Below are 15000 nucleotides of genomic sequence, written 5' to 3' on the forward strand. Positions count from 1 at the left end.
GTGGCCCACACTGCTTTGGCAGTCTTGCTTGCAGAATCATTACTAGAGTGTAAAGTTGCTTGCTCTTGACAGCCGGAGACTATTCAGCAACTTGTGCAAGAGAGAGGGGCTTTTCTTGCTGGGCAGCATGGGAACATTGACGAATCTTGCCCATCTGTCCAACTCAGGCCTCCTGAGTGAGATGTAATACTCCTGCCTGAGGTACTATATGGGCCCCGTGAAGAAAGCTTTGGACAGATAATGTTATGTTCAAGACAGTCCTCCTACTAAGCTTAGCAATAGTAAAGAGATTAGGCAAGTTCTACAGCTTCTCTTACCTAGCATAGCAGCAGGAGGGTTTAGGATTCCTTACATTCTTATTTGTTGTGAGTAATCAGTACCAATCTTTCCTGAATAGAGACTTGAAACGTTTTTTTATTTCTTTCCTCCAGGACTTTGTGGGTGAGGATTGCAATTAGATGCTGTTGTGTCTAGAGAGGGAGATGCTGTTGTGTCTAGTGAGGGTTTTGCATTAATACCTACACTGAGCTTGACATCTAGGCCCAAATGTTAACAACTGTTACAGTAGTTGGTACTGGCAGGCACAAGAACACAATCTCACTTCTGGCTTCAGAAGGTCATTAAGTGGGTGTACAAGTCATCAGTTGAGTGAGGGTTCAGTAAGTCTGGGCATTGTCCCATCCCTGGTGTTCAAGCTGAACTTCTCAGTTGCACAGATATTGTGGGAAATTGCTTGTCACCACCAGAACACCTTTACCTCTTTCAACTTAGGGATGTCACCCACGAATCTGTAGATACTTTCTCACAGAAATTTTGGTGCCTGCTTTTGTGGTTTGTGGTGGTGAAAGGCAGTTTACTGAAAGGTGTCTGGTGCCTCTTTCCCGTTCTCTGTCTTCCTCCATCCTGCACCCTATGCCTGTTTTCGTGATATCTGGTCAGATGTAGGTGAGTTACACAACAGAGCATACTATCGTAGACTGCTTATTGTATAGTAACCATCAGTAGATGTTACTTACCTCCCCTTAAGCAGCTGAGGGTGGAAGCATGATCTAGAGTATTATCATCAATGGGTCTATTTGATATTGCTACCTTCTGAACTGGTCGTCCTGTCTTGTACAGGAAACCAGGGTTCTAATTAAATTTTACTCTTCTTATGGTAAGGTTACTACAGTGTTATACCCTGGCATAGGCCCCTGTCAGCTTCAGCAACATGTATGCCAGGCTGCGCAGGATGATTGCAGGAGTCATCCTCTCCTGCTCATTTATGTAACCAGGCAGCTAGCATTTCTGGGTGGGAATGACATCAGTCATATTCTCCCTTCCTCCACCAGCTGAGCCATACATGCTTTCTTTCTCAAGGAATTTGTTGGTAATCCATGAAAACCTGGTGAGGACCCTTATGGTATCAAGTGATGGCCAGGCAGGAGACTATAGGAAGACGTTTAGATATAGAGCTTTTTTTTTTATCAGTCAGTATTTTATTGAAAAAAAAAAAAAAGAGGTAATGTTCAACTCCCATTTAAGAGGTCATTAACCAAAAGCCAGGTGGGACAGCCCATAACATTTGATAAGCAAAGAAGGACATCAGGCAAAGATATTGGGCACAGGATTTTTAGGTGACATCTACTGGCTAATGGGATGTTTACAATGACTGCTATTATAAAAATAATTGAAGACATCCTGTTGCTCTGGATGAGGATTAGGCCAGTCAATGGGCAATAGAAATTTTATTGTTAGATGGGATTTTTTTGTCAGACAGTATATGATCCAGACATGTAACAAAGCATAACATCAATTGTTAGACTTGTTTGAGACAAAGCTTTTTTGACTTTTAGGACTTAATTGGATGAAGAAGAAATTGAAAGATAATGGTTGAAGTGATATTTGGCTAATTGTAATTCTAATTCATTGAATAGGAGCATACCTGTATAGTCTTGTAAATTGAATTCTTCTTAAGAAGATAATCAAAACACTCTATTCTTTGTCAGTGCTTCTCTTAGATGTCTGGAAGAAGTTCATTTTTGGGATGAAACTTTCCCTCTATCATTAGCTTTATCAGTGGCTACATTGTTTTTGAGGTGAAACTTTCCCTGTATCATTAGTTGAGTGAAGTGGACCAGCACCAAGTAGCCGCAGATAAAGCTAACGATAGAAGGTAAGTACCAAAAAAACTTATTTTATTATAAAAATATTATTATTTCTAAAATTGACATGTTACCAGTTTCATGGTAAACTGTTAATTGGAAGATGGGATCCATTATTTTAATAAGGACTACTTTCTTTGATAACATGATCTCCAGAAATGTTACCACACCAAACGTTGTGGACAGATGAAGTAGAAAAGTAACCAAAGGATTACAAGGTAATATGCAAGAAATAAAACTCACTTTAAAGTAAATTCACTGGAAGTCAAGGTTAAGCCATAGACCAAAGCAATTATGATATTGAAGATTTGACATGACAAAGGAAAATGTTGATAGTAGTTGAGGCAGTCTTCAGTATAATTTTAAATTCTGTAATAGGAGCAGTCCTTCATAGTTTGGTAGACTGGAATCTTCTTTGAAAGACCATATTGTTATGTAGACTTTTCCAGAAGTTGGAAACAGGTTTATTATCATTACGTGATAATAAAGCCTGCTACAGATCACTTATTAATTTTGTGCTTTTTTGTATGCCTGGGAGTGGTGGGATTGAATTATTAAGCTAAGACAGGTTTATTATTTATATTTACTGAATAAATGTCAAGACTTATGTATTTTCTTTATGGTTTCAGGTGATAGAAGATATGGTCATGGAAGTGGAGGAAGATCTATATCAGTTGAAATTTTTAGTTGAGGCGTTAACTACCTCAGGAAAAGATAAGCTTGATGAAGAAGCATTAAAAAAAGTGAAGAAAATTTGCAGAAAATCAGACAGTTATGTTCAAGAACTGTACAAAATATTAAATAAGCAGCTAAAGAAAAGGCATGCTGAGATAAGATTTAGTGCCTTCCTGATATGTGATGAGATTTTTCAAAAATCTCACTGTTTTCGGGAATTATTACTCAAAGATTTCAAACAAATCACAAACCTTCTCTTAGGATTTGATAAAAAGAATCCCTTACCCAAACCATATCCAGTGGCTAGGAAGCTTAAGCAAAAGTGTGTAGAAGCTTTCCAGAAATGGTATGATAATTATGGTGAAGGCTATCTAACCCTTAGGCTTGGTTACAAGTACCTGAGGGATTGTAAAAAGGTGGATTTTGCTGAACTTACAGCCAGAAGTGAAGCCCAGAGACAAAGAGATGCAGAAGAGAGGCAAAGACAAGATGATATCAAGAGGAGACGAATTCAGAAAATAACCGAAGAGTTGCAAGCGCAAACCCCAGAAATAAAATCTACTCTGAAACAGTTGCAAAATTGCTTCAGATTACTCATTCCAGATGTACACAACTTTTTCATACCACTTAATGATATTGAAAATGATTCACCATCCTCTGAAGAACTCCAAGGACTGGAGGATGTAGTTGAAGTAGATGAAGATAGTGAATATGGGAATGAATCTTTGCGGTCTCATGGCATAATGAAAGGGATGAGTGTCACAATTGATATGAGCGAGGTGAAGAAAGTAAGGGAAACATCAGATAATGAGATAATTGTACAAAATTTGAGAGAGTTCATTACTACGCTGACATCAAAAGTTTTACCTCAAGTTAAGAAGTGGGAAGAAACAATGCGACCATATGGTGAAGGAAATGGACTGTTGATAAAGCAAATAGTAGATCTTAAGAGTATGGTGATGAAAAGTGTAAATTTATATAACAATGTCGAGATTGTGCCTCAAGATAAATCAAAGTTATCTTCAGTGAAATTGCCAGAAGACTGTGACAGTGATGAAGATGATGATGATTTTATTGAAGTTTCATCCCATAATAGTACTGTAGGTATAGAAGGGATATCAGAGGCTTTAATTCTAGGAATAAGTGGTCCTTCATGGCGTAAAGATGATGAATATTTTGATAGTGACCCTCTCAACAGGCCATCAACTTCACAAGCATCAGTATCTCAGGGATCTTTCAAAGAATTTGAAAACTCAAAGAAAACTAAAAAGAAAAGTATAGACAAATGTCCAGATGCAGCTCTTAATGGAATGGAGCACAAACCTCTGCGCCACCACAACCCCCTTGCAGGCTTGAGTCAGGTTTGGACAGCTGCACCAGATCTTCATGAACAAGATGAGATGGATTCCACTGGAGGTATACTGGGTGTAGCTACGCAGCGTGTAAACTATGAGCTTGAATGGGAGCCTGTGAAATGGACTTGCCGTGCTCCACTAGCGACAGGCCGCTTGTGTCCCCGGAAGGACAGAGAAAAGTGTCCTCTTCATGGTAAGATCATACCACGAGATGAACTTGGCCAACCTATATCAGCAGAAGATGCAGCACGTGTGAAAGCTGCCCAAGAGCAGTATGAGCGTGATCATCCTGCTTGGCAGGATCCTAATCTTCTTGCAGAGATTAAAGCAGCTACAGGTGTTGATTTAAAGATGCCAAAGGGTAAATATCAGCGTAAGCGCAAGTATGAAAACCTAACAGATATTAAAAAGACTACTCCATATGAGCGCCTGGCTAGGAAGGTTCTGAGTAAAAAAGCTGTGAGACGGGTGAACAAAGCACTTAATAAACAAGAAGCCTCAGGTGGTTGGAGTACAAATTTTAACGGTAGTTAATGCACATAGCAGTAGTATTGTACAATAATTTAATGCATTTTATATTTTGATCTAAATATGTTTATTGTAGGATTTTTCATGTAGATTACTTCAGTTGCAGTTTGGAGCATGGTAATCAGATAATGTGTATAAAATAAGATTTTTAGAGGCAAGACCACTGCAAGGCCTGGTGTTTTGATGAATTTTATAAAATTCAGTAAACCCTTTGTATTGCATCAACACAAACTTCCATGTATGGTATTTACCCTAATTATTCCCTTTATCCCAAAGTTTTTACTTCGTCATATGTCATTCATGGTTGTGGCTGATTGCAACTTGGGGAAGTTCATTTCGAGAAATGATAATAGGTCTTGAGAGTTTAGTTCATTTTGAGAAAATTAATGGGTCTTGAGAGTTTGTAGGTTTAAAAGTTCTTGTTGTGAAATTTACTGTAAATCTAATAGCAGTACAGTATTGACTTTTCGAAGATAGATGGTCACAAAATAATGGGTCTGTTCTTTAGTTCTTTTACACTGAATGAGCATACATGGATACTTCGTTGGTTTGGAACAACGTTTTCTGTGCAGGTGCCATTCCCCTTCTGCTCTTGATAGGATCTTGAGTTCTCCATGGGAAAATCTGATTTCTTTTCCTCAAGCACTGGCTAACTAGAAGGAATTATCTTGGGTTTCCCCTTCTGACTCTGTGCCCTCAGAACAAAGAATTAAAGTCTTCCAACAGTGGGGAGTAATGTTTTCTGAGGTGCACTATATTACCTTCCTTTTACTGAATGGCACCCATAGGCCCTAGGACCCTCCTCCTAAGTTCCTATGATGGCTACTTAAGTGTTATGTAACTGCCAAAGTTCCATTTTGGGCAGAAAAGCATCTTGCTTTAGTTCTACGATTGGGCTTACATTGTTGAATTTATTGCAAGGATGCCTTTCCCCTTGCCTTCTCTCCCTTCGTAACTGTAAGCAAGCCAACCTGCATTTGTGCTGGTATAATTAGATACTGGTTCCCTCTGATCTATCTAAAAAAAAAAGGGGGGTGTGTGTGTTGGATAAGCAAAGAACCTTATTTTATCCTTAAGGTGATATAAGACCTGCTTACTGATCAGAATTTCCTGTGCTTTAGATGGAAAAGAAAGGATCCCATGGACGTGTTTGTCAGTTACATGACGGATTGAATGAAAGATCTGGCACTAGGTCTTGTCAGCCTCATCATTCTGCTGTTAGCTTGTATAGGAAGTCTTAGGCATCAACCTTCCCCTGCTTAAGCACATGACCAGGTGTCAATCAGTCTCTTACCATTAGCTTGGCCTGTTTTAGATGTAAATTCATGTGCTCCTGAATTTACAGGACATTGCCAGTCAACTCCATTAAACAAAACACCCTGACTTAGGAGTGAGTTTCCCATATGTATTCTCAAAGGAACAAGTGGAAAATTTTTAAAGTACAGTAACTAGCATTTTCCTCTACATACAAAACTAAAGTACTCTATAGTATTTGATAACTCTACCTCTAACCAGCCTGGATTTATCCCTGTTGCTGGAAGAAAAATGAAAGTGTTGCCAACTACACTGTTAGTAAGCTTCAATGATACCTTTAATCGACCCCCGGTATTCACGGGTTAGAGATCACAACTGCCCGCCATAAGCTGAAATCAGCAATAAGTTGGTACCTCCCCACTAAAAATGCTTATAACCGCCTATTTTAATAGTTCAAACACCAAATACCTTGTATACCCTTAAATAAAATGCTTATAACTGCCTATTTTAATAGTTCACTGCCTATGTTAATAGTTCAGACTCCAAATACTGTACATTATAAGAAATAATAAGTTTAAGATTACGTAAATCATACTGGTACTCACCAGTGATGAATGTTCATTGAAGATGATGATGATTATGAATTAGCTGTGCAGTCCAGTGAATGATGATGAAGATATGACTGCACAGCAAAGCAGAGAATTTACATCTCCTCTGGGAGCACCTCTTCCCCTTCCTCAGGCACTTCTTTGGAGGCTTTGGAGGGTCCTTCTTCATGGGCTCAGGAAACATGGTGATAGGCAGATGCTGTTGCTACTTCTTCATGCTGATGAGGGTATTATTATAGGGCCTCAATAACCCATCAAGGCCATTTGTGAACTTTATGGAGCGTTCCATATAAGAATCCCATGTTGAAGCCATCTCCTGCAGCTCCCTGGCTGCCCTCATCATTTGGGACAGACATTCCAAAGACAGGCTCTCATCCTCCTCTTCATCCCATGAACCTGGAGTGTCTTCTTCCACGCTGGCTGACTTCGTCAGCTCTTCCAAATCCTGGCCCATCAGGGCGTCAGAGTGGGCATCAATGAGGGTGCTGACTTCATCCTCGGCGATGTCATCAAAACCTTCTCCACCAAGCATCCTCGCCAACTGGACTGCCTTATCAATGGCCGAATGTTAAATTTCTTCAGGAGAGAAGACTTTATGATCAAGAACACACTCCAGCCACAACTTCTTTCAGCACGCATTAATGGTCTCCTTCTTCATACCCTTCCACAATTGGTCGATGACGGTCAGACGTGGCAATCATGAATTTACAGCAATACTTTTTCACTGTTAATTTCTGTCAGTGTCCATTTCTTGCACAAGGTGCTTGAGGGAGTTCCGGTCTAGAGTGCCTTGAAGGCACGGATCATGTCCTGGAGGAGAGAGGTGGTGTTGGCAGGGAGGAATTGGAGCTGGACTCCATTGTAATAAAAATCCAGAGGGTGGCCACCAGCATTATCCATAATCAACAACACCTTGAACTCAATGCACAAGCCGTTGAGGTAATCCTTAACTTGAGGGATGAAGCTCTGAATGAACCAGTTAGACAAAGAACTTTGGTGATCCAGGCCTTGGGGTTGTGCATCCAAAACACAAGCAGCAAGTGCTTGTTCTTATTCTTGTGGGCTTTAGGGTTTCCATTCATGTAAATGAGGCCTGGTTTCAGCATGAAGCCAGCAGCAATGCCACCCATGATGAGGGTAACCCTAGCTTTCTGGCCCTTGGACCCAGGGGCTCTGGCTTCATCCTTCATGAGGTATGTCCATGAAGGCAACTTCTTCCAGAGCAAGCCTGTTCTGCATGGTAGGCGTTGCCAGTGATCTTGAAGGTCTCAGAATATTTCGCGGTCGCTTCCATGTCTGTCAGTGCTGCTTCCCGATTTAGAAAAGCACTCTTTAACTGGAACCACTTCTGAAAACGGTGGAACCACCCCTTCCTGGCCCACAAACCCTGAGGAGCTGACGATGGTCCTGCTTCTTCCTCTTCTTCTTTGGCTTGTTCGTCGAAGCCTAAGAAGTCTGCTTCCTGTACGTTCTTGCCTTCTGTAAGTCAAAAACTGCTGGTAGAGTTGTCGTGCCTTGATGCAAATGATGTTGGTGTCAGGTGGGATGTTCTTCTTATGGCAGTCCAATATCCAAAATGCCAAGGCCGACTCCATCCTCACGATGCTCTTATCATGCACTGTGGAAACCACCTTGGCACTACTGTAGAAGCTAACACCCGCAGCTTTCCTTATCTCCACCTCTTTCTTCTTGATGTACCGGACGGTACTCTCATTCACACCATAATGCCGGGCTACTGCAGCATAACTTTTCCTTTCCTTCAACATATCCAGAAGTCCTACCTTCTCCTGGAGCGTCATGACATTCCTCTGGCACTTAGGCTCTTTGCCAGAAGCCTTAGAAGTAGCAGGGCGTTTAGGAGGCATCTTAAGACACCATTCAAAAAGAAACACACAGATTAACACAGCAAACAAAGATGCGGAAAGTACACAGATGTGCAGTGAAACTTGAACAGTGGAAGGATATTCATTGAAGTGGCGGAGATGTGGGCTCCCATAGTACTGTACTATACACCTCCATGAGAGAAAGTCTTGGGGGTAGACAGCCAATCAGCACCAAGGAAAATGAATAGCGCTCCTCCTGGATTGGATGCTTTGCAAACGCCATACAATAGTGTGTCAAGTAGCATTGCACCTAGGTATTTTAGCTTCCCAAGATGCATTTTCCTTGTGTGAGCTTTGTGTTTGGAGTTTCCAGGGGGTGGTTTTGGGGCAAACATTTTTTAAGAAAAAAAATTTTATTGATATTTTGCTTTGTTTACCTTAATATTAATATTTGAAAATTAGTAAATTATTTTTTATCATAAAAAACGTTGTCAGTCATGAAAATACAGTAAAATGAAAATAGAACGACGGGGCAGGTTCTGCAGACATAAACAAACCTAACGTTTCGTTCAGAGGTAGTCCCATCATTCTAAAAACTACCCACATACTTTAGATATGCTCTACTATCATCCTAAAACACTTTAATATTTCAAAATCATCTTACAACACAGCAAAATATCAATAAAATGTACAGTATGCACAGTACACAATGTGCAAAATGTCAGTGTTATGATCAATACCCTGTACTGTATACAATGCACAAGTGACCCAGCATCTCTGCCCAGCTGCCCTGTTTACTGGTAGGGTAGTAGCCACCCATTATGGCGTGAATGAGAGTACCGTCCAGTACATCCAGAAGGAAGAGGATGAGGGGAGAACGCTATTTGTGAGGATCCTTGGTGGTGGAGATGAAGTCTTCACCCTCATTGATGCCCACTCTGACCCCCTGATGGACCAGGATTTGGAAAAGCTGACGAAGTCTGCCAGCGAGGAAGAAGATGCGGCAGGTTCCAGGTTCAGGGTATGGAGACAAGGAAGAGGATGAGGGCCTGTCTTTGGAACGTCTGTCCGGAATTATGAGGACAGCCAGGGAGCTGTAGGAGATGACTGGGGCATAGGATCCATATGTGGAATGCTCCATAAAGTTTTCAAATGCCCTTCATGGGATTTTGGCCCCTATAATAACCTCCTCGTCAGCATGAAGCAGCAACAGCAGCTGCCTATCACTGTTTCTTGAGCCCATGAAGAAGGATCCTCCAAAGCCTCCTGAAGCCCCTGAAAAAGCACCTGAAGAAGGGGAAATGGCACCCCCCAGAGGAGATGTAACTTCAGCTTTGCTGTGCAGTCATATCTTCATCGTCATTTATCGGACTGCACAGCTAATTCATCATGAATCATCATCTTCAATAAACATTCATCACTGGTGAGTACTGTACCCGTATGATTTACGTCATTTTAACATTAATATTCGAAAATAAGTACTGTAAATAATTTTTTTTATCATGAAAAATGTATATTTATTCACGAAAATAAAATTAAAATACAGCAATTAGTGAATATTGCTCTACGAAAAAATCCACGATTTAGAGAATTTTCCACAATATAGTTGGAGATACGTCCAACAAAAAAATCCACGGCTAACTGAAGCCACGAATGCTGAACAGCAGTATATCGGGGGTCCACTGTATACAGCATATGAATACTTTAGTTTTGTTTGTATAGGAACAAAGCAAATTACTTTAACATTAAACATTTGCCATGTTACAAAAGTGTTTGTTCAGTACTAATGAAATGTTAGAAAAGTAATTTTGTATTACTTTTATGGGTATTAATAAGTCGTTAAGAAATTTTAAAATCAGAATACAGGTATTAGTTTCCTAAGTATAATAAGTGTGAGATTTTTTCATTACATTTGTAAACATTATCTATGCTGTATACTGTACAAGTTGGTTGACCATGTGAAAAGGTTCCTTGGCACTTTCTCATTTTTTCTCTTCTACTTTGCATGCAATATTTTAATGTCACTACTGGTTTCTGAAAAAAAAATACAGGTTATTTATGGAACTAATTAAATGTCCATTACTTATATTGGTATGTTTTAACTTTGGATAAATATGTATTTTATATAGTTTTATATAGTTATTGAAAGTGTTAATTTATCTTTTAATTTTTATTTATTACTTGAAATAAAAGGTTCAGAGATGAAATCATAGTATTTATTACTTTTTATTTTTATGTGTATACTATTTGTAAAATTCAGTTGTAAATATAAATGTACAAAAGATACTGTGTTGTCCTTCACCCCTCCCATTAGCCAAGCATTTTTGTGAAGTGTTGTTGCATAAATAATGCACAGAATGTGTGGAATCGGTTTCTTTCCCCATCAGATATTCGTATTACAGTTAATGCAAAGGCCATTTCAGATCATCCTAACTAGCACTGGAACACTACAGATTAGAGTTGATGAGTGATAAGTCTTTTGATATTAACCGGTTGCTGATATCGCTGAGATAGCTGAAATTACCCCACTTTCATATTCCGGGAAAGGATACGGTTGAGGGAGGAGTTGGAATTTTGCTCTCAGCGGCTGTTCTCATCTTAAAATTCTCAAAAAGATTCTGATAAATAGTTTTGAATATAGGTTACTGAGGTAAACTTCAAATACAAGATCGGAGAGCCTCTTTTACTGTTGTTTAAAGACCCCCAAGGTCAAATGTAAATGTTTCTATATAATAACTTGGAATATTTCAGTAAATGACTGACACAGTTGCGATAAAAGTCTATATCTCTGGGAACTTTTACGTATGGATGGACGACCGGAAAATCATAATGCGGTCGTCTCCAAGAGTTTCTGGACTCATTGATTGGCTCAGTGTTGATTCTGTTGCTGGCCTGTAAAGGAAATTATAGACATCAACCTTCCCCTGTTTATGCACATGACCAAGAAGCTGTAATATATGCAGATTTAGGTAAACATGGTTCAAGCTTGCCAGCGTTGTTTATTTTTTATCCTCCAAGAGGGGCGTTACAATAATGATACTCCAAGTAACTTAATATAAGGGCGCCAAGGCGCAAGCTCAGTGGCAACAGCATAAGCTTTTAAACATATTCGCACGAAGGCCCATAAAAGGTTAGCGCCGTCAGTGCACCTCATGCGGTGCACTGTAGGCATTACTTAAGGTTCTTTGCAGCGTGCCTTCGTCCCCTATCTGCAACCCCTTTCGTTCCATTTGCTGTACCTCCTTTCATATTCTCTTCCATCTTACTTTCCATAGTGCAGCAGATAAAATCATTTTTTCACTAAAATACTCCAGCTAATGATACAAACATGGAATTTGGTACAAATCTTCATACAGACCACTTTTTGAAAATTACTGGGTGTCCACTCAAAACTCCAAAATGGCTGCCGTTTTTCAAGATGGCCAGTAGTCAAGGTTTTAACTTGGGACTCATGTGGCTTTGGTCATGTTGTTATGCATTTGTTTTGGTTATACATATTTTAGGCAGAGTCACCAAGCAAAAGTAAATTGTATTTATGTTAAAGATTCCATATATCATATATAAAGAAAGATGGCATCCAATATGGCAGCCAAAAACCTTGAACTAATCACGTCTCAGGATTCAGTAGACATGGAAAAATGTCTTCCTGTTCTATATAATAGTTTGCAAGTCTATATATAATTTAGGTGGTGGTTTTATCTTTAGTTTTATTTTAAAAGAGTGAATGTCAGTGCACAACCAGGACACACTGGTGACTTAACTGCTGTGTAGCTCAGCATGGGTTCAGTGTCGGCTAATCTTGCTTTACTTACGCTGTACCTAGCTTTGCTTTAGTGTAGTTTAGTGTCCCAAATGCTGTCTAACGGCCCATATCAATTAGCTGGTAGAAAGTACATATATATAGTTGGTAGATTTAGTTAGATAGCCGCGCCTGAATTGACAGGAGGTGCCAGCGCGGGAGAGCCAAGCCAAGGGTAAGTGGTCTCTACATGGCTTGTTCATGTGCTTACCTGGATGGTATACAGATCACACAGCACTTAAATGGTACTGGATGAATGATCACGCTACGTGTAGGGTGACCGATCCTAGTTGTATCACATACATCAATGTGCATATCAGATTAAGGTGATAAAAGGATAGCCCCTCGGCCTTAGTCAAGAGCTCATAATGGCAAGTGTAAATTCAATCACAGGCAAAAGGAAGACTGACTGGAGTAAATGTTGTATTTGCCAGGAAGACAAGAAAAATGGTCTAACTTTGCCCTTGGCCTCTGTACATCATAATCCTGAACAAGATGGGTGCGTAATGATTTCAACCAATGTGCCATTGTTCCAGGAGGTTGGTGAAATGGCACTTAACTTTGACCCAGCAAGGCTGGATGAAGGCAGTGGCACAGAGGCAACACTGCGACAAAACATGGCAAAATACCACGAGAGCTGTAGGGTCATGTTTAATAATGCAAAACTTGATTGTGCAAGAAAGAGAAGATCTACAGTTGAAGGTATTGAACCACAGGAAAAGCATGCTAAACAGTACTGAATGATTCATGACAATGAAGCATGCATTTTTTGTGAAAATGTGGCACCTGTATCAGATCTTCGACAAGTAATGACCATGATTCTCAACAGGATACTGCATGAGTGCATGCACACACTTAATGATGGTAAATTTGGCAAAACTAGGTGCAGGTGATGCAATTGCACTAGCTGAAATACCATCTTGTATGTCTCACTGGCCTTTACAATAGTGAGAGGTCCCATCTTAGATGTCTCACTGGCCTTTACAATAGTGAGAGGTCCCATCTTAGAAATCCTGAGAAAGAATAATGTCACAGTGAAGAACCAGATGTATATCCACTGGTTCTATCAGAGCTGGTTAATTATATCACTGGAACCAGCTTGAGTTCAGATGGTCCTGCCATATTTCCTCTTGCAGACATATCCCAAATATACCAGCAGTGCCTTGAACAATTGGGCATTGCCTCACCCACTGTAAATACAACAAGATTATAGGACAAATTGTTAGCAGGAATCCCTGAATTAGAAGCACACAAGAAAGGAAGAAGTGTGCTACTTGCCTTGCAGAAAGATGTAGCTTTAGCTGCATCTAAGGCATCTGACCACTCAGATACACTTGTGATTGCTAAAGCAGCAAAGATACTGAAGAAGCATATTCTGGATCATCATTCCAGGTTTGACAGCACCTTTGGTGAAGGATGCATCAATTATGCCATACCTCAAAGTCTGCTTCAGTTCACTAGCATGGAGCAGACATAAGGTCACAGTTAAGGTTTGGCTTATCAAAGTCAGACCTGGCTATTGCTCAGCTCCTGCAGTACAACTGGTTCTCAAAACAGAAGGAAGGACCAAGTGTACATCGACACTCAAAGGATAGGTAAACTCCTTTCCCAGTTTTCATGGGCATGGCTATCTATGCCAAAACCAGGAAAAGAAACCTGGGAGAAATGCTTCATGATCATGGCATGAGCATTTCCTATGACAGGGTGCTGGAGATATCAGCCCGACTGGGAGATGCCACTGTCACCAAGTATGTGGAAGAGGGTGTAGTCTGTCCACCTGTCTTAAGAAAGGGGTTGTTTACCACTGCGGTCATGGACAACATCGATCACAACCCTTCAGCCACTTTGGCTGCACCTCTTTTCATGGGACCAGCATTTCGGCATTCCAGCACCCTGCCAAAGACAACCGGGGGGAAGAGCGTCAGCCAGTACAGTTTGGGCCAGGGAGGTAAAATCTGTACCTGAACCACCTGACTCCTTCACAAATATCCCCCCTGCTTCCAAAAATGCCACAGACTTGGGCATACATGCACAGCTTTGTGTAGCTGGAAGTATAAGGTGTAATCATAATGTGAGGTGTAGCCAAACTATAATATTGCAAATGATGTTTCAGATACATCTGAATGAGAATTTCGTCACACTAAAGGGTGACACCATGCATCTTTAAAATCTTGCGTTCATTTCAGGCTTAAAAAAAGACATTGAGACAGTGCTCGAACATAGATAAGATACTTTGTTACCATACTCCATAATAGTCTTGTGCTTGTATACTTTTCAGTAGCATTATGGGGTCCCTTTCCAAGATGTAATATTGATAACAGCCCAATAGAAATGCCAGAAACAGGTTCTCGGGCCTCATAAATGTAGACATAGATAAATATTTCATGCCTCTGTCTTTCTTAGTTGCAGAGTTATTAAGCAAAATGTTTCACGACAGCCATTTTGTACGCCATCTTTATCACAATGGTAAATATAGTAGTAGGAGCTCTGGTGATATCTTCAAAACTCTTCTACCCAGGAAGACATTATCTGAATAATGATTGATGTATTTATTTCAACAATGATTTACTCAAAGTGTCAGAAATCGAAACAACTAGTGGCCATATTGAAATTTTGCATGGACACCCAGATTTTTCAAAAGAGGGGGTTTAAAATGATTACTTGTGCCAAATTTCATGCTTGTATCACAACCTGAAGTATTTTTCTACTTATCTACGGCACTACCACCCTCTCCTAGCAATTGATTCATAGTGCAACCACGACGTTTTCCTCCTGTTACAACTTTCAAACTTTTTACTGTCAATTTCCGTTTCA

The 15000-nt window shown here is 40.1% G+C and overlaps 1 protein-coding gene and 1 pseudogene across 2 annotated transcripts in view; both read left to right on the forward strand.

The window, feature by feature from the left end:
• LOC136828636 (UV-stimulated scaffold protein A-like) overlaps positions 1–10671 on the forward strand; it is a 12396-nt gene extending 1725 nt beyond the window's left edge. For both annotated transcript variants that reach the window (XM_067086672.1, XM_067086673.1), the window contains exon 2: positions 2774–10671. In XM_067086672.1, the coding sequence (XP_066942773.1) occupies positions 2786–4708 (1923 nt within the window). In that variant the 5' untranslated portion in view covers positions 2774–2785 and the 3' untranslated portion in view covers positions 4709–10671. The remainder of the gene's footprint in view (positions 1–2773) is intronic.
• A 1883-nt stretch (positions 10672–12554) lies between these two features.
• LOC136829028 (uncharacterized) lies at positions 12555–13785 on the forward strand (annotated as a pseudogene).
• The last annotated feature ends 1215 nt before the right edge of the window (positions 13786–15000 follow it).

The sequence above is a fragment of the Macrobrachium rosenbergii genome, chromosome 43, assembly GCF_040412425.1.
Source record: "Macrobrachium rosenbergii isolate ZJJX-2024 chromosome 43, ASM4041242v1, whole genome shotgun sequence".
Taxonomy (NCBI): domain Eukaryota; kingdom Metazoa; phylum Arthropoda; class Malacostraca; order Decapoda; family Palaemonidae; genus Macrobrachium; species Macrobrachium rosenbergii.